The sequence below is a fragment of the Mya arenaria genome, chromosome 13 (assembly GCF_026914265.1).
Source record: "Mya arenaria isolate MELC-2E11 chromosome 13, ASM2691426v1".
Classification (NCBI taxonomy): Eukaryota; Metazoa; Mollusca; class Bivalvia; order Myida; family Myidae; genus Mya; species Mya arenaria.
In genome coordinates this window covers 35,655,497-35,675,915 of record NC_069134.1, presented here as the reverse complement: position 1 = coordinate 35,675,915, position 20,419 = coordinate 35,655,497, and the positions used below count along the sequence as shown (strand labels likewise).

Below are 20,419 nucleotides of genomic sequence, written 5' to 3'. Positions count from 1 at the left end.
AAAAAAATCATTTTAATATATTAATCATATGTAAATTGTATTGCGTTGTAAATATACGGTTTGTGTGTAGTAAATTAAACTCATTTTCCTATATCTTTATTTGCCTTGGAACTGTCGATCAAGCAAGTATTCACTATTGTGGTTGCACTCTACTTTCTTATTTCCTTATACCTTTAGTATGATTATATGTTTTAAAACGATTGTGAAAAAAGTTTTTACAGCATTATATTAATCACTATCGTTAACAAGATTTTATGCGAGATTGTAGTCTTCTTTTGTGGGAGAGACGTGAGCATCCGGAGGGAACCCACTTGTACTGCTTGAGCATTAATCACATACGAAAGGATTCATTTCAAGTAAAAAAAATCAAGTATGTCATTGCCGTATTAGCTTTGCCAATCATCAGGAGAGTGAAAACTGTAAATAGTTGGAAAATAACCGCTTTATTGGTAGTTTGATACTTGTAGATATTTATGCTTGTTGTTGCGAATTTAAGACACGTATATATGTTTTTCTTTCCGGTCGCTCGATCTCGATTCTACACCAAAAGAAAAATGTAAACATAGAATATGAGTAAATTTTTCGTTTTTTTTTCGCAGTTTCACTGCACATTTAAGAACTGTGATTATGTTTACCCGTATAGATAAACAATTCAAAAGATATTTTCTATTTGCAAATAAAGTATATGCATACATTTTCACATTTGTTTTAAATTAATGGATACGTAAACTGTACATGTTAATGTGTATCAATATGCACAATGGCAGCCGTCTTGATTAATCATCACATTATGGTACTTGTCTGTTCCGTAGTCGACAAAAGACGAACACCGTCGGGTCTTCTGTACAGCATGAGAACGATTTTTTTCTTGAACTGTCCTTGCAGTATCACGTAAATTAGAGGGTTTAAGACCGTCGATACTTTGGCAAAAATAGCTGGAAGAGCTGTAACCATGCGATCTATACCTTCACAATCACCAAATAACCCAATAAGGGCTACCATGGCGTATGGAAACCAGGATATACAGAACACGGATACGCATATCACAGTCACTTTGGCAATTTTTACTTCCGTTTTCACTTGCTTTCTTTCCTTACAAATGCGGCGCAGAGAGCACTCTTGGTTTTCGATACCTTTATTTCCTTTGAAAAATGTTCTTTCATGTTTTCTCACAGTAAGATAAATACATGTATAGCTAGTCACAATGGCAATTAGAGGAACCACAAAGAAGGTAAGTTGTATGAACACATTGTACATTACATTATTAACACTCCTTGTGAAGAAATCAAATGTACAGAATATTTCTGAGCCGTCCTGCACAAACTTGCCGAATCCCAACAACGGGGCTAATGCAGATGTAAACGAAATAATGAAGATAAGAACAGTGCTACAGTAGGAGAATTTTTTGCTACCTGATCGGTGCCCACCGTTTTGTCTCGATATTACGTTGCAGCGATCGATGGCTAAAGCTGTCACAGAAAGTATTCCGCTAAAACCGACGAAAGCACCGGTGAATGCGTCCCCGTTGCAAACTGAAATTTCAACATTATTGCAAATACCTGCAGATCTCAAAGATCATATTTGTTTTAAGACATTAACCTAAACATTAATATTGAGTTGCCAGGTCGGAAATTCTAATTACAAGGTATACATATGTACAGTATTAATTTTGTGCTTTTATTTGGGTGTTGAGACGTTGCCGCTAGGTGAGTACGATGAGATTTATTTTAATGAAAATATAATTTATGTCGTCACCTTAGCGCCAGAAGTTCTATAAATTGCTTTGGGGATTCTTGAGACGAAGAAAAAATACTTATTTCCATCTTAACTTTATTGTATTTTCTCAGGTATTATAAATCTTCAAAGATTTACAATTGATAACAGCCTTAAAGAATGGAATTTGATTTAACAAAGTTGATTAATTTGTTTGCCCTAACACGAGTGTTTGTGCACGAACTATAGATTTATTTATCTGTTGTTGTTATTGTTTGAGAAATTAAATTGCATTATTATATAATAAATACAAAAATGCCAACAGAAGACATAAAATGAATTCAGCATTGTACATGAACATTGATTAGTGGACATCGATTGATAAATTTCGTCGAAGTAAGTACGGTAAGTGCATGTTCTTACATGCCTTATTGTGTCAAATGTTTATACAATTGTATTAGATGTCAAGTTATGAATTGAAATAGCTCTTAAACATTCACATGGTATGTGGAATGGTGCTTCTTTTAAAACAAGTGCAAAAATAGGGTAAAATAAGTTCGATAAGGGTTTACAAGCACCACATTGTCCTTTGATAGTCGTTGTGTTACATTCTGTCAAGCCTGCTGTGCAATAATCATCCATACGCGAATTATTGTAAGCTCGTAGTTACCATTCTGAATAACGAAAACGATGAAACTTTTCTCAAATGTTATGAAGTCAAATATTATAGATAATCAATCACACATTGTATTTTTTCCAAGTGGTAAAATATAGTTTTAAAGTAATACTTTCAAGAAAATGTATTACGAAAACAGTATACATGCATTTCAGTAAAAATAGGTCCGATCGCAGGTGAGGATGTTAATCAGAATTATAATAATACATAATCCGTCAATGATGGAACAAAGAGCAGTTTTTCAATGCAGAAACATTTGATCATATGAGGTCACAATAACGCTGGAAAAAATCTTCTATGCGTTTTTCACATGACGTCAAAATATATCATGCTGCATCATGTAAAAACAGTTATTCTCTTTTGATCTGCGAAATATGCTATTCACATTGATCGCAAAGTCACTATAAATCTTGGCTTTCGCCTCGACCAATAATGTTTTTGGTCAACATGAAAGCATATAGTACAGTTGATAAGAAAATAACTGTATATACATTTCGAGACTTATTACGATATGCATGTAGCTTAGATGTGTGTAAAGGTGAGTATCTTTTCTTGATTTCACTAAAAGAAGCAACTAAACAAAGAGCGTATTCGACTTAAACCATTACGGTTAACATTTATAGAATGCATACAAATATTAAAATAATCGTTAAGGTTGAGAATAATTATTGATCACTACAATTATTTTTGAATTTGCACAAACATAAAAATTACAGAGTAATCATTCAATGAGCTAGTTAAAATGAAAGAAATACTTTTTCATAAATAGTAATATTCTAAGCAAGGATTGGATACACTGGTGTTCAATAAAGAATTTCTTATTTTATGATCATTTAATATATATTTTCAAGATAATCAAGTTTGTTAATATTTTATATGTCAGCAAAAATACACTCGGATTTCACATGAAAAAAAGTTTATTGTGTCATTACTACACGACAATTTAACATCACGAATGCGTTTACAAAATTTTAACCGTATGGAAATATAATAACGAAAATTCTTTGATTTAACAGAATCCCAGATATTGCATAAATAGCCCGAAAGTTCTCAACAAAGTTTCATAACCCTCAAGCCTTTACTAGCATCATTAAATGCGCACAATATAGGTATATGCAAATACGTGTGTGTGTGTGTGTGTGTGTGTGTGTGTGTGTGTGTGTGTGTGTGTGTGTGTGTGTGTGTGTGTGTGTGTTTTTCCTTTTAGCATTATCGTGTTTATCTCAATTGACTTAAATAATAAAATTAAAAAACACGCATGTGCTTTAGGTACAGAAAAATATATAACCAATGTTTTGGCATTGATTAACTTGGAACTTTATGGCCACCTAAGCAATTAATTTAACAAAACATTTAAAACCCTTTTTTTCTAAGCCTGAGTCTGTACCCAAAACATACCTTTTCTGTTTTGTACTCAAATTCGTAAAACAGGAAAGTTGATTAAGATAAAAAAGAAGAATATTTTCGGCATTGAATTAAAGTGTGCGCCTTTAAGTGTACTATTTGCACATAAACACTAAATAACGCGTTAAATGCGTTTACACCCTATAAACAAACTTCGTACACTAGTAATATTCATTGCCTATTACATTTTGAAATCCAGTGTATAAATACTATAAGTAGCAAAAATAGAAATGAAAAAGAACATACCAAAAGCCTGCACTTGGTCTTGGTAGTTGGGTTGATCGACGATGCAATGAACAATGATAATTGGCATAGAGAAAACACACATCAGGAGACTCGCGACCGTCAAATTCAACAGTAGAATGTTGGGGGTCGTCCGCAAACTTTTGTACCTAAAATGAATTTCACTTATGAAGATTGGAGTTTGGAAGATGTCCATTCACTCAATTCAATATTGAACTTTGAAATATTCTCTAAATTGTATATAAACAACACAGAAATACCACTGCGTTCATGTGGATTGATTCAGAAAAGAGATATTTTCGAAGCACTATATCATGATTTAACACGTTATAGCTGTTCATTTAACATATAACAAGGCATCATGTTAATATTATAATAATAATAAAATAATATTTTCTAAAAACGGTTTAAAAAATGGAGCGGAACCAAATATAGGTTTTTAAACATGTCAATAAGAAGGGGAGCGGTACCAAGTAAAAACTTTAAAACGTCCGCAAATGAGAAATTGAACGGTATCAAGTAGAGGCTTTTAAACATCAAACAATGAGAAAGGGAACGGTAACAAGTAGTGGCTTTTAAACATCGAACAATGAGAAAGGGAGCGATATCAAGTAGAGGCTTTTAAACATCGGACAATGAGAAAGGGAGCGGTATCAAGTAGAGGCTTTTAAACATCGAACAATGAGAAAGGGAGCGGTATCAAGTAGAGGCTTTTAAACATCGAACAATGAGAAAGGGAGCGGTATCAAGTAGAGGCTTTTAAACATCGAACAATGAGAAAGGGAGCGGTATCAAGTAGAGGCTTTTAAACATCGGACAATGAGAAAGGGAGCGGTATCAAGTAGAGGCTTTTAAACATCGAACAATGAGAAAGGGAGCGGTAACAAGTAGAGGCTTTTAAACATCGGACAATCAGAAAGGGAGCGGTATCAAGTAGAGGCTTTTAAACATCGGACAATGAGAAAGGGAGCGGTATCAAGTAGAGGCTTTTAAACATCGGACAATCAGAAAGGGAGCGGTAACAAGAAGAGGCTTTTAAACATCGAACAATGAAAAAGGGAGCGGTAACAAGTAGAGGCTTTTAAACATCGAACAATGAGGAAGGGAGCGGTACTAAGTTTAAGCCTTTTAAATATAGTTAAATATATGTATTGCGTTTTCCAAGTCAGTCAATGAACGCCGGCGATGTAAGGGTCTATTTTCATTGTATGTCAACAAACTGGCTTAGATCACGGTTACAAAGAGTCTTAGGATATTGAATGTCGCATCTTTATTTATTGATGATACTGCATGTCTTTTGTACATGTTCAAAATGATGCAAATTTGAAACTAACACTTTCTCATACATATCTTATATAGGGTAAACTGATGAAATATAATGCTTTCACACCTCTTTTTGTGTCATGAAAATCTTAATAAACTGTATTAAACTGACAAGACAAAAACCTGTTTATATTTTACGTAATAAAATCAAGAGTATGATTCAAATCTTTTTTGAGGAAACATAATTGTTTAATATTTGTTTTTTAAAATGAAAAAAATATCAAAAACATTCCCTTATTGAGTTATTTCTTATTTTGTTAGAAGAAGGCCAAACGCAAACGTCAACATAATTTGTTTTGCAAGACAGACAATATATTTGGTTTCTAGCTTTTTATTTTTTGTGTATCTTTCAGTTTGAATAATACGAAGTCGATGTAAAGTCTAATCTACAAAAGTAAAGTCTAAAGGTTTTGGGAAGAAAACTAACGTTTTGTCTTCTACATTGGTCTTAAGAATATATAATCACCTTTTCCTGATACGTATAACTATATATTCTTAGTGACTATATAACCACTCTGCGTTTATTCTCGAGAGATATTAATGCTTACAGTTTCATCAAATAAGGACGAACTGAAACTAAGATGTCTTAAATTTATTGGAGGAATTTATTGCTGTTTGCTGTCAAAGAAAAGTACTTTTAGCTACTGAAGTGCTTGAGAGTTCAAGTTAAATGCTGAAAGACAACAAAACCACGCTTCAACAACATTATGTTATTTTGGGGCTTTCAATAAAAGAACATGATGTAAACAGGTGTACAATTGAAAAATATACGTAGGTTTAAGAGGCAACAAAAATTGATCTATAAAGATTTAAGATAAGTGTAGTTACGACTGAAGATTGTATAATGAAATGGGTTTAAAAATAAACAAAGATCGTAAGATGATTAAAACGTCAGCGGAATTAATTTAACGTATTAAAATGTAGACGCTGTTTCACTGTTTTTGCATTTGTGTTTAATGTATGCGTAATTATGTAGAGAACCGCTATTCTTAAGTTTAGTTTGTGCAGCGAAAACGTTAGAGAATTTGTTCCTTTTTTCAATTGTAAAAACTTAGTAACATACAATATGTTGTGCGTATTTTAGTTCGTTCGTTTTTTGAAGATAATTATAGAATTCTCGTTATGGTCGACCTACAGAAACGTTAACCGTGAGCATTTCTCAGAAACTGTTCAATATTTTTAAATGAAACATTGATCACGTCTTGTGAATGACATTACCCGATTTTTAGCCTGGGCTTATACCGGTGTAGTACCGGTGTGGTGAAACCGTTGTTCTACCGTTTGCCTAATTATGAAAGAGCTGATGAGCTACAGATTACCACTTTTTGTCACTGTAGTCTTATACCGAGGCACCTCCAATATTGACCGACTTTTGACCGAAGCTAATGTGGAGTGATACTGCAGTAGTGCCGTTGTAGTCTGGGTTCCCTTTCGGCAGAAAATTCTGAGTATTTTCAAAAAATTATATTGTCGCCGACATATGTTGTTAATTTTTTACAAATGTTCTGAAAATGTTTTACCGTTCTACCGTTCCTCTTGCGAGCTAGTTCCGATCCCCGAAAAATGCCACGTTTGTGCTCCAGTATAGCTCCGGCTAGACAAGTTGGCTAGGTGTGACAGGCCCTTATTAGTCATGTTATGACGATCGCTAAGGAAACAACCAGACGAGCGTGCTGGCCTTCGCTCCACGGCACTATTATACTCAGTAAAAATCATTTCTACAGTTTAAATGCAGAATTCGATTAAATTTAAGCTAGCGAATGAAATTATCTTCAAATGTATATCAATAAGGGTTGACTTTGATAAAGGCATGCAGAAATTTTATAAATGATTTTTATCTATAAAATTTAAGAATGCATAAAATTCCCCGTATAAATAACAGATGAAAATCGTTTGCCATTTATTGCGTTATAATATTTCAATGTTTTTCCTTTCATCTTTGTCGTTAAGATAAATTGACCACTTGAAAAGAGTTATATAAAACATTTCCCAATCAGAGTTCGAACAAAAGGCTTTCCAACGTACATTTATGTAGACTGTTAAATTGACATGTAACATTCATGTTTTATACTTACTTTGCGAATAGAAATATGACTGTACAATTTCCAAGGGTTCCAACAATCAGAGTCAACACTATGACAACTACAATAACGATGTAAGTTTCAGTTGCCAGAGGAGGATAATGTTCCCAGCGTGGAAGAATATAAGTAATATTAGAATTCTCTCTCATTGTTTATTTGTAATATACTGACAATTATGGAAAGTTCGGCGTTATTTTATTCGACGTCAATCATTTTTAATTTAGTTAATAACTTGTTGGTATACACTTCACATTTGTTTTGTAAGCACAAGTACGAGTTTCACGGAAAAGATCACCTTCGAAGTCATGTACTTCCATACATAATTGCTTTGTTTGTTTTGATGCAATCCATTTCACGTTGGTTTTTCAGAAATCCATCCTTCCAAACACTTTCCTTAATTCAGTGCAAAGTGTAACTGCACAATACATGTTCCAATCCACAACTGGTACATACAACGCTCTGCCTAACTCTGGCAATTTCCAGTACTGCTAAAGGTGCAGCAAAGACGTGTCTAGATATTGGCTCGCTGTTCGTTGTAAAGCTGGAGTTGTATTGCTACTGGTTTGATCAGCAATAGCTCTGGTGTTCACCATGATGAGTAATATGTTATAATAATGCAATTTATTAACTACATAGCAGTATTTAGGGTGAAAGTATTATTGGTGTAAATGATTGTAGTTTCATCTAAATGTGGTGTTTGAGGTCTGATACATGTTTGATATGGATATAAAATGGCACTGATACCATCAATTACCGGTAACTGCCAAGCGTATATTAAGACAAACATTACAGACATTTGTTTAAGTTTAAATGCGTCGATAACGTAAAATTTTGAACTAAAAACATTGTTTTAATGATTGAAATAGATTATATTTAGTTTAAAATACCTTTAAAAATCCATGATTTACTTTTCGTAATATTATATTTACTTTTGCCTGTAAAACATAAATTTCTGATATTAAGAAAAAATAAATTCGAAAGCAAACAAAGTATTTACTTTTAAGCATTAAGAAAGTTAGCATTTAATATATTTAAGGAATACAGTCAATAATTTCCATCATGTGTATACTACTTCTATAACTTCAGTAAAAAAAGAAACAAACACGCACAAGGAAAATCATATAAATAGCAAACTGGACCAAGTTTGATGATAGGCCGTAGCAACTAGTTTTCGGTACCAACCCGTCCAAGAGATAAACTGTTGCAAGAAAAGGAATGTTTTTTGATTCCGTTAAATCTTCTTATATGGGACTATTTATAAGTCGGCGCCGACAAGTTTTGGTATTGTCCAAAATTAAGCTTTGACTTCGGGACCAATTCATTAATTGCAGAAGAGTTATTTTAATATTTTCCCGAAAAGTGAAGGTAACACGGTATAACAATTTCCTATATGTTTCGCAATCTCCTACACAGTAATCTCCCTTAGCGTGATGACAAAAATAGAGTTTTGTAAAACAAACATTCAGCTTAATTGTGCGTTTTGCAAATGTCATTCAAAGAATACATTCCAGATTATTCCCTCATAATGCATAGTCTTTTATCCCTGTTCAATTTACTCATAAAGTGTGTTTACGAAAACAAATTCACTTGTTACAGAATTATCAACAATAAGGTTTTTCGAATATATGTATACTAAACATGTTATCACTAGAGTAAATAATATTTTTTGTAGATTTACATGCATGTTATTTTGTCTTCTTTTTATCACGCCAACTTCATGTTATGCATCATTTTGATCGGATTTTTTGTTTTGTTAATTTGTTAACAAGAAAAAGAAACATTTGGAATTAAAGCTAAGGTCATAACGCCAAACCATTAAGTTTTAAGATTAGTATCGATACTAAGGGAAACGCGGATGAGAATGTTATTAACGAAATAACTAAATGTAATGTAATGTATACAAAATATCATAGGTCCTTGAGGCTTTCCTGAACATCTATCTTTGATAAAAGTTCAGCTGTTTCATGATTTCAAGACGAAAATAATTAATAAAGATCATTTATTTCGCATGAATGGTTTGTAGTTGTTGAAATAAAACACATAATGAAACAGCTGGGTCATATGGTAACTCTAACGAAATTTTAAAACATAATTAACAATGAAAATGTTGCAAGATAATCAAAAACTAAATTGCAAAATGCAAAGTTCAAATAGCAGACTCTAGTAATTCCATATATTTTTCAGGGTAGAAAATAGGCTCTTCAGAGGCAACTTGTTTATATTGACGGCCCGCGTCAGGACAATTGCCTCCTCTTAATGGTTTGCCTCAAATTGAGCTGACATAAAAGAAAGATTTAGGGTCATAACGACAACAACTTAAACCAAAAGCAAAATATTTCAGAAAGGGAGCTGTCTTTATGTACCGCTATAGGGAAATTTGCTGCATATACCAACATAATTAGAAAATGGCCGGCAAATAAAAGTATAATTGTTATCGTACTTTAACAAGCGGTTGCAACTTACTTTATTGATTTAACAATGGCAATAATTTGGGGAAGTTAAGTAGTCGAACGTACATACACATTAAAACGGCCGTCACCGATATCCAACAGATAAAAGCTTCGTTGGAGAAATATTTCCTGTCAAGTCGTTTGGTCTAGCGAAAAAACGGCTAGCGCCAAGCTTACCTCCATTGTCGTTTATGTTGACGTAAAACAGGACAGTAAACTCGCAGGACGTCGGGGCCATATTGCGTGCTTTTGAAGACAAATGTGTATGGTTCTAGGAGTTTAAGGTTTAAGTCATAGAAGTAAAGGGTGATGTTTGAAACTGATTTCTTAGTTGTCTTATTCTGTTAAAGACGTCCTGACGTCTGGACGTCACAATCGCTGTTTTTATCATCTTCAGCTATGCTCTTTGCAAAGATAGCAAACTATGGTGTTGTTATGGACTCCAAAATGTTTTACCATGACTTTTCGAGACATGCCAGCTTGTAACATCACTAGCATGTACTTTGCACACAATCAAGCGAAAAAAGTGACATGTTGATCACAAGTCCCTCTGAAACATGCATGAGAAAACAAAAAGTGGGCAAAAACAAATTAAGGGTTCGAATCTCATCAAAAGCGCCCGTCGTCATCGAAAATTAAACTAACTAGTCAAAATGGGATATTAGTTATTTGTTTATTCAAAATTAACCAGACAAACAGTTTCCTTTTTTCTCCTTGTATATTAGGAGGTCCCACCAAATTGATGGACTAAATAGGCTTTGCGTCATATGGATCCAATTGATTCGAACGCCAAAGAGAACCGTATTTTACAGAATCCCTAAATAAAGCCCTATTAAATTGCGTTGATTGAGTATTAAAAGGCATTTTGAGTCTGGAAATTATGTTTGCATCATAAAGATACTTTAAGTTAGTATTTGCTCTCGTAAACAGTAAAAGGTTTTTGGATTATTTGTCTCTCTATATTATCAATAAAGGTACTCCGTTGGGAAGTTAAAGAACACAACAATTTAATGCATAATGTCAGAGACTTATTTTAAGTCCTTATGATACGCCTACTTCACTGTACATTCAATTAATTCAAGCTGACATTGTTCATAATTTAGCAAGATAATATTTCGTAATAGAATTTGTTGACATATTTTTGCGAAATATCGGAAGCGTCATCAACTTAAATGAAATGTTCTTGTCAAAGACACGTTTTAAAAAACACACTTTGCAATACTACCCTACATTTTTTTTGTCTTTGTTGTGAACGCATATATCAATATATTTATTTTGCTTGTAAGTTTTGGAAGAATTGTTTCGAACTGTATTTTAAAATTGTATAAATCAGAGGTTTACCACAAGTTTTAAGACGGATATCTCGAGTTGCATTTTAAAATAGTATTTCGCAGTAACGGTGCGATCTAATGAGAGTATAACGGGTCACTACAATGTATCTATATGTCATATCCTGCCACCCTATAAATAAAATCATTCTCCCTTTTAACGAGCACGAATGTTTTTTTAAATGGTCTTATAATTCATTTTTGGTCTGTTTACACCTGTTTTAACATCCATCTTGCAGTTACCAGCTCAAGCCCAAGTTGTTGTGTACGATCTTATCTACCGATATTATATTTTGTCAATAAATAATAGCACATCGTTGTATTATACAATGGATAAATTTGATAACGTTTATTGTTCCTAGAATTATGTGAACAATGTTTCACCTAATTATCTTGGACAAATATATGGTAATGGTCAAAGTAGTTCTTTTATATAATTTTCAAATTTTTATTTATCTACACATGTAGTTAATGTCAAAAGTAACATCAGCTCAAAACTGCATGAATATATTGAAAATATATTAGGTAATGGCCAAGTTGAAGTTTTTCCTGACTTTTTCCAACTTTCAAATTGCTTAATTTGAAAAATTAATGAAGCAAGTGTTATTGGAAATGCTACACATGTTAAAATTGTAACCAGTGGCATGTATATAAAGTGGCATGTCGTGAACGATTGTTACGTTATGGCCTTGATTTTCCCCTATTATTTATTCTCGATAATTATTCAAGTCAGAGTTATGAGCCTTGCTTTCCATGTGCAACCCATGGTTAATGCTAAATTATTCAGACAACGACAGCGACAACGCCGACGAAAACCACGCTTATTTTATCACAAAATAATCGATTTCTTTCTTCGAAAAACCAGACGAGCTGAAAGGAAGAATTACAGAAATAACAGAAATCATTCAAATGTAAGTTGAAATTGGTAACACGCTTTATCGTATCGATATTGAATATATTTCTTTAGTTTATATGTAAACAGCATCCGGTTTTTGCAAACTTATTTTCTTTTTTGGGGCCCAATGTTTGTATTTTTGTATTATCAAAATGGGTTCGGTATTATTAATAAGAGATATATTTTTTAATTCCTGATAAATCGATTAAAAAATATGGGGGGTTTTGTATTTAAAGTCAAGCTTTCCAATGCGAATCCCATTTGAAAATGGACTTCCACTTGGAAACTGTTGTTTTTTTTTCAGTTGGAAAATCAGCCCAACAGATTTTGTTTGAAAATTCTCCATCATTTTTCCAAAAAAATATGTGAAAAATCACTATCATTATCATCAATGGTTATAGTATCAACTTGATTCAGTGCGTTAATCTATTTATCATTTTTGTAAAATAAATCCCGGCATGATTTGGGCATCATTTAAGGTAATATAATGTAATAAATCATATCAAAATACCTGAAACATTCTGACTCAAAATCCATGTTTTATATCTTTAGATAAGTTTCGTCTCATAAGACGCCAATATTGTTTGAACCGATTAAGATGTGGCTACAAACAACTAATTTTTGAAGTAATTTATTTACAAAGGTGTACCTGGTGTGGGACAAATATCACAACTGTTTTACACTGCAGTATGTCGTTAATGATAATGTTGTTCAGGCTGCCATGCCTTTTCAATTGTACGTTTGTTTTTATTTTTAACTAAGAGGTGATTTATTAATGGTGAGCTATATGAACGGTTATACTCATATAGGCAATATTGCTTTAATTATATAGTTAAATTACTAGTTTATTTACAGGTCCAACACTGAAGTATAATCATACCCTTACTAATGTGGTCATGTAAATCCTACATTAATTACAGGTAATCAAATAATCGGAGTTGGAGTGGCTTTGTTAGCATAGAGCCTTATAAGTCACATTTTAAGGTAAGTTTTAGAAAGATCTACCTGTAAATTGGGCCATAGAATCTTGCATATAAAATAAAGATATTGGTCTAGACTTTGTGTCACACTTACTACATTGTAGTAGATAAGCTGATCACATAGCTTGACAGTAGAGAAGCAAAGAACCGTAGAATGCATATTTGTACGGGAAACAACCTTTGTACATGTGAACGAGCTTACAAAGACTTCCGAAGAGTAAACATTTACCATCTTGCTTAATGTGTCAATTCTGGATATGTTTTTTTTTTTTTTTTGTGATTTTTATAATTATTCCTGCACTCTACTCTTTATAGGTGGAAGTCCTCAAATGTTGAATAAACTTGGCCGTTTGCATTCCCCCCCCCCCCACTGAGAACGTTACCTGCAAATACATCATGATTTGATTAAACCAAAGGATGACTATTCTGATTATTCTTTCATTGCTTACGTTTTATGTTTTCCGTCTCAAAGATTCAGCTATTATTACAATACGGTAAGGTTGCAGTAGCAGTAAAAAAATCGCCTTTTATCCATGTGCATGAGAAACTATGGTCTCACATTTGCATGACATATTTATAATACTCTGAGTTTATGAACTATTTTAACATATTATTTCTTTACCTTTGGGATTCGTGCTCTGCGGTTGTCACGAGCTGGCCTTGTATCAGCGCTTATAGCAGTAGCTATCATACTGCAACTTGTTGTTGAGCTGTCACTGGTAGGGGAGGAATTCGGGCTGTGCCATGTGTTGAAGAATATGCTTAGATGGGGTAAAGATGGTGTCGGATGATTTGGGGCTGTTGTCCGGTGATGTATATGTCGGGCTGAAGATTGTGGCGGATACAGTTGGGCTGTGGTTGTTGTGAGGGGTTGAGAAGGTCGATGTAAAGCTGATGGTGATGGGATGAAATACGCTGTAGCTGTTCAAAGAGGTTCCTAACGATGGTGAAACTGTATTTTAAACACCAGCAATTAGTTTTAACACTATCTTTTCTTGAAAGTACGTGTACTGAAGAAGGGATATGTTTTATTTCTGCTAATATTGTTTTTCTAATTGTACAATCATGAGGATCATGGTATAGCTAACACTTACAGCATACACGTGTCTGCTATATATGCATCTCATGTTGATTCTGGATGGCTCATCTAGGCGGTAGATATCACTGTTCCTCTGATTGTCGTATATAAGTTTTAGACCAGTTTTTTCTGCTCTTTTCGATGATTTTTTTATATAATGTTGTCAAATGATGGATAAAAGGCTTTCTCCAAATAGAATTGATAAATCTTATGAACAGTTTCATCATGCATTATTTTAACTAAACATTGAATATTCCGTAATATTGAATATTATAAATTGGCAGAATGTGGACTTTTGGATGTCTTTCTCGTCATATCCATACTACATACCTGTGTGCCTTCTAACTTTGTTACCAAGCCGTATGGTCCTATTCTATTGTTCCTGAAATGAACAAAATTGTTATTTCATTTAAAGACAGCTTTAGACTGTGTTAAGAAACTTTCAGAATTTATCTAACCCAGTGGTACATCATAATTTTTATCATAGTAAGAAGAGAGGAATTTTGGCATGTTTGATGTGGCATCCCCAATGTTTGCGTGATTATGCATTATTAAATTATTAGTAACTGACCAATTCTGCTTTAAGCTTAACAATTTCTGTTTGAAGTTTGGCCATATGATCAGAGTCCGGCATATTCATTGCTCTGGTTGCTTTCTGTGAAAGATGTCTCATATGTGTCACAATAAATGTATTATTTAAGCAGATCAAGCAATGGGATAAATATTTAACCTTATCTTTTAATAATTGAAATCATGACGGTATTTACCCAATTGTTTTCTTCAACCCAACCTCTGATGTGTTAGTATCCCTAAACCATCAGCCTAACTGAAAAATTACTTGTATGAATGTTTATCTTATTATCAGTCAATACTCATGTCATGTTGTATCTGGCTAGTAGAAAGTATTCCTTCTGTGTGTAACAGTGCCAATATTCATTATAGTGCATACACCTAATTTTCATTTATTATACCCTGCAGTCAACCAGGTTAACGTGCATCTGCTTCGTGCTGATAAGCACTTCATGAACCTGTGTCAAGTTCGTTTACAGGTACTGCTCATATTTTCATATGGAATTTCCTGCACCATTCATTGATTGAATGATTGAAAGAGATATACAGCCCTCTGAATAGACAATATTCATTGTTTCTATACAAAGAAATATGAGTGTTTGTGCAAAGTAATATAAACAAAACAAAAAAACATTATTTTATAGTGGATTTATAGCACATCTCTCATAGGGGATGATTAAATTTGTAATTCTTTGTAATCCCTTATGATTTATACAGAATAAATGAGATAGTGTCAGCTTCATGAAGCACATCAGACTTGTTAATCAATCTTGAAAACTCTAATAGGATCCGTCAAATATTAAATGAAACGTGGGAATCAGTTGTATGTTGACTAAGAGGAGAAGAGTTATATGGTAAATAACATAATGGTGTTAATTAATTTTAAGGTAAAGGTCATTTACTTGTATGTAGTGATTTCAATTCGATGGTCGCGAATGGGAGTGAAACAGGATTATTACCATATATAAGAGATTGTATTTGCAAATAATCTGGAATAAAATTACTCTATCTTTTTAATTCAACATCATGACCAATTGCAATTGTTAGATTTGGTAATGATTTTATTAGATGGTATGAAACATACTAGCTGTTGTTAATGCTTAATAGATTTGAACTAGTATAAAACGGAACACTGATTTTAGTGTTTAAGCTAGAAATAAAAAAGGGCAGAGTGGGCCTAAAAAGGGGCAGGGTGCTTTTTTAAAAGTGAAAAAAATGTGAACAATTTTTGCTTTTTATAGTTGAAAGACAGCCATGTATCTTATCAAAGTCCATTTCATGGCATGTCCATTCACACATTGTAGTCTTATCCCTACAGAACACTCTTAATTATCCCCCCTTGTTCATTTTCACTTTTTAACCATCTTGAGTTGTTGTCACCGGGCTCTCACTCGATTAATGTTTTGGTAGAAGTGGTAACCTCCTGTCAAATTAGGGAGAAGTGTGGATTCTTTACGGGGAAGTGATTCTTATTGTAATACATGAAACAAATACTGTCTCATATCACAAAACCTCAATTTAATTTTAGATTTACTTTGATTGCTTTTACTGAGTGTGAGCTGTTAAAACATTTAGGTGCATGATGCAAATCTTACTTGATCATTTTCACGCCGACGTATGCCTTCTTCGCCCGCATTTGTCGTCTACACCCGTATTTTAAAAAAAAGAAATGTATATGCAATATGCGCGTAATTATCACACAAAAAATATCGCATTTTTACGAAAAAATAACATCTGATAATTACCATTTGATTGCACAATTAAATACAAAAATGTCTACAAACAGTACAATCAAACAAAGTTATACTTTAAAGCTTCAATTTCCGTATGTTTCGCTTTATAAAATGTTATTTTCCATTCTTTGTCATTTGTTGGTAACAAAATTGAAATTCTTCTTTGCATATGGGTCCGCTTCCGTTAACATCGCTCACTGCGCAATACTTGAAGGCAAATCAGGTGCGATTTCTGGTCCCTCGGGATTATGTATTATTTATAATTTAGTTATTGTCCAGAATGTCATAACGTTTAAATCGATGGCAGGTTGCGATCACAATAACCGATATTAATATAAAGCTTAGTATAAAACGACATTTATCGGAAATTATAAAAACATTTTCAAACAAAAAAATCATTTCTGTAGTATTTCACATACATATTAATGCGAGTATTTATTTTTGTCTTGGTTTTTGTTATGAAGGCTACTTATTTTCAAAACATTTTTTTTATTTTGAGTTTATGAAACCCTTACTTTAATAAAATATACTGTGTTGTATGTACATAATTTAATTGCGTGCGCTATTTATATTGTTGAAAGAAATAAAAAAACTATTTAATAATGTGTCGCGAGAAACAAACTAATTACCTTGCATCTAAAACATTACGATAATGCTTTTGCGATAGGCTGATTCTCTAAGCTCATCCTTTGGGATAAAGTAAACAAAAACGACGTATACAAATAAGGAAGTACTTGCTTATTGACAATATCCATTAATAGAAATGGTTAATTTACGAGGGTACTGAGCTGGCTACACTTTACTTCCGCCTTAAATGGTTTTAACAAATAAATCTTTGACCAGATTGGCTTTTTTAAGAACGCTTCAAGGGAGCAATTAATCAAAGTTGAAATCATGTTCCTTTTCTTTCTCGATAATAAGGTTTCAATGAATCTTTATTGAGATCATAGCTTTATTTAGATGTTAAGTAATTAAGAGTGGGTGAGAAGAACTAACGCTTACGTTTGAGAAATGGATTGGTAATTTCGTTTTATTTAAGTTCAATGTTTTATGTTCAACAACGAAAACCTAGTTTTCTTGCAGGGGACATTCATTTCCATAAGTACAAGACAAAGTTTATTAATTATATCAATCAATATCATAACTTTTCATTTAAAACTAAATGTACTGCAAATATAAATTATGGTTGGTGTAATATAGACTTATCTTACATTAGTTTGCCTTGTAAGTGTCGTTAAAAAGGTATTCATTACGGGGAAAAGATCGTTTAACCACATTCGTCAACTAAAGGAAAGAACAATAGTTTGTAATCGATCAAAGATAGGAAAGTGGTTAAAGAAAGGCAAGTTTGTTGCTTACTACAAATATGTATGCATGCTACCTTGCATTTAACTGAACCACAATCGTATAATAGGTGTTGATGTTTTCCTGTTTGTTTTGGTCAATAACATTCGAGGATTTTTCAAATATTCTGTTCATAAATTTCACTTGATGGCGTTTTTTGTGTGGGCCAATGACAATCGATGATATTTTAAATTCATTCTTGATTATCTTCACGTAGATCGATTTTTACCAACGAACCAACAAAAAAATCTGTTAGAATCCAATTTAGGCTATCGAAAGAAAATAAAGCGGGCTACATGGGCTTGCGAACACCAAGATACGCCCGCTTTTTCAGTTTGTTGGCAATATTGAACTCTTTTATATCATCGATACTATATTTGTTATTAATATTTATATGGAAACCTACAGAAACAAGCTCAGTAGCCGAAACTTTAAAAATAAACCCCGCGTTATGGCAAAGGTAAAACGCCAAAGACATAGAACGCAAAACAGTCATACACAAGAAACATGGGACAACAGCACAAAACTCCAAACACAATACAGTACATATATACTGTATAAAAGAACTAGGTGTGTTTATCAAGGACTGTTAGGTACCGCCTTTTGAACGGTCAGTAAAATGTTAATTTACTTGGGATTTAAACCAGTTCACGTGCACAAACTTCACTCTTATCCCAACAATCATGAATAAAGTAAAAACGCAAAAGGTAAATCTTATCAAAGCATGCATTAACTTGAGGAAATTTAATAACAAAACAAATAATAATAAACTTATAGGTTAACCTGAAGTACTTCAATTATTAGAGATCCTCACGTTTTTAATGAAAATATTTCCTTTTGAAACGTATGTGGAGTGAACGGCTGTACACTATTTTATCAAACATATGGCAGAACACTTCTATAAATGACAACAAATTGAACAAAATAATAAGTTCCCTCAAAGTACTTTAACCTTTCGATTGTGTACAAATGTTTTTTACTAATCTCCAAACATAAAATCACAAAATAGTTGTTTATAAGTAATTTTCCTTGTGGCTTAATGCCTTTGATCGACTTATTTACAATGAATAACAAACTTTCAAATTCTACTGCTATGTCGATGATCTTGGTGAATTAACAGAAAGCTGTGCTTTCTTGAATAAAACATAGAGTTGTAATTTTCAAACTTTAAATGCTTAACAAATATGAAATACAATATAGCCGAGCTTTCTTGGTATATACATAAGTACGTTCACTTTCTTCATGTCTTCAAGTACTCTATCTATAAATACGCTCCAATTAATTCAAACAGCAAAGCAGAGCTTTCTCTGAAAAATCGTTGAAGTTTTAACTTACCTTGTCTAACAGGAAAGCTGAGCTTTCCAGCAAGAACATAAAAGTGTAGGCTTTGATTAACTATCGTATCTTTCAACAACAATCCGGTCCAATCGTCTATTAATATAACAGTACGTCAAAGCTGAGCTTTTCAGTAAAGATAGATAATATTTCAGACAAGCAACTACAAAGTTCAAGATGATGAATACCAAATATTTCGTGAAGTTTACTGTTTGGTAAATTCATCTAGAATGACGATATTATCAATACGCTGGAGCAAAACGATGCCTTCATTGGTTGGTTGTTTAAACTGAGTGTCGATTGGTTGGAAACAAAGAATTTTGATTGGTATTGGACAAAATTATTTGTTTAAGGAATGAATTGCAGGCTTGATGTCATTATCGGGGTATGAACGCAATTGGGCTGGTCAAAGTGTGTGGAGTCCGAAGGACTTCACGAGTACTTTGACCAGCCAAATTGCGTTCATATCCCCGATAATGACATCAAGCCCGCAATTCATTACTTATATTTACACCAATAGTTCATTATTTCATTCAAGAATTGTTAAAAAAACTTAATTTCATTTAAAAAAAAAACTATTCAGTAACCCATTCCTACCCATTCTGTAAATAAAACGACCCGGAGCATTTTTTTCAAATCACAATATCGCGGGAAAATATCAACCTATTGAAATCACTTTTAAACGTAAAATTCAAACAGTTATGGCAACTACACATTTAAAATTTAAAAAACTAACACTTTCTAAAATGTTGATTTATATTTTACGGGACCTTCTGACTTAATACAAACAATAACAAGATCAATATTTTTCATGTATATTGTTATGCAATGAATTGCGATCCGAACATATCCGAAGATGTTGCGTTCATCGATTGATGAACGCAATTGCCGAAGTGACGTTCATTTAAGGAATGGAAGTTGAGGTGTAAATATACATAAATGACTATAAAAAATGATTCTGACTTGCGATATCCATTATGTATTTTAACAAAAAGATAAAAGTTAAACAAATAAAATAGCGACTTATATCAATCATAAAAACCTTTTATCATAGTAATTCAGTCCTTAGCATGTACTTTTAACAAAACAACAACGCCTTTTATCTTAAAAAGTTTGAGTTTGGCTGTAAAAAAGTTTACTATTTAATAATAAAAATAAAAAGGGAAACAGCATATATGTTACAGTCAATTGTTTTACACAGCTGTGGTAAAAATCGTCACACTTTCATGTTTTCTCACAGAAATGGAGAATTGAATATTACATTAA

At 32.9% G+C, this 20,419-nt stretch overlaps 1 protein-coding gene across 1 annotated transcript; it reads right to left on the bottom strand.

Annotated features, from left to right (window-relative positions):
* Positions 1 to 491: 491 nt before the first annotated feature.
* LOC128214970 (rhodopsin, GQ-coupled-like) lies at positions 492 to 7,874 on the bottom strand. The gene is made up of 3 exons (XM_052921691.1): positions 7,435 to 7,874; positions 4,040 to 4,185; positions 492 to 1,532 (listed from the first exon to the last, which is right to left on the bottom strand). Exons 1-3 carry the CDS (start codon positions 7,587 to 7,589, stop codon positions 784 to 786), a joined length of 1,050 nt encoding a protein of 349 aa, XP_052777651.1. The 5' UTR covers positions 7,590 to 7,874; the 3' UTR covers positions 492 to 783.
* Between the last annotated feature and the right edge of the window lie 12,545 nt (positions 7,875 to 20,419).

Coding starts and splice junctions, on each gene's coding strand:
- LOC128214970 (XM_052921691.1), bottom strand. CDS start 7,589: ATGAGAGAGAATTCTAATATTACTTATATTCTTCCACGCTGGGAACAT. Junction 4,186..7,434: donor GTCATATTTCTATTCGCAAA/GTAAGTATAAAA, acceptor AATTCATTTTAG/GTACAAAAGTTTGCGGACGA. Junction 1,533..4,039: donor AGACCAAGTGCAGGCTTTTG/GTATGTTCTTTT, acceptor TTGAAATTTCAG/TTTGCAACGGGGACGCATTC.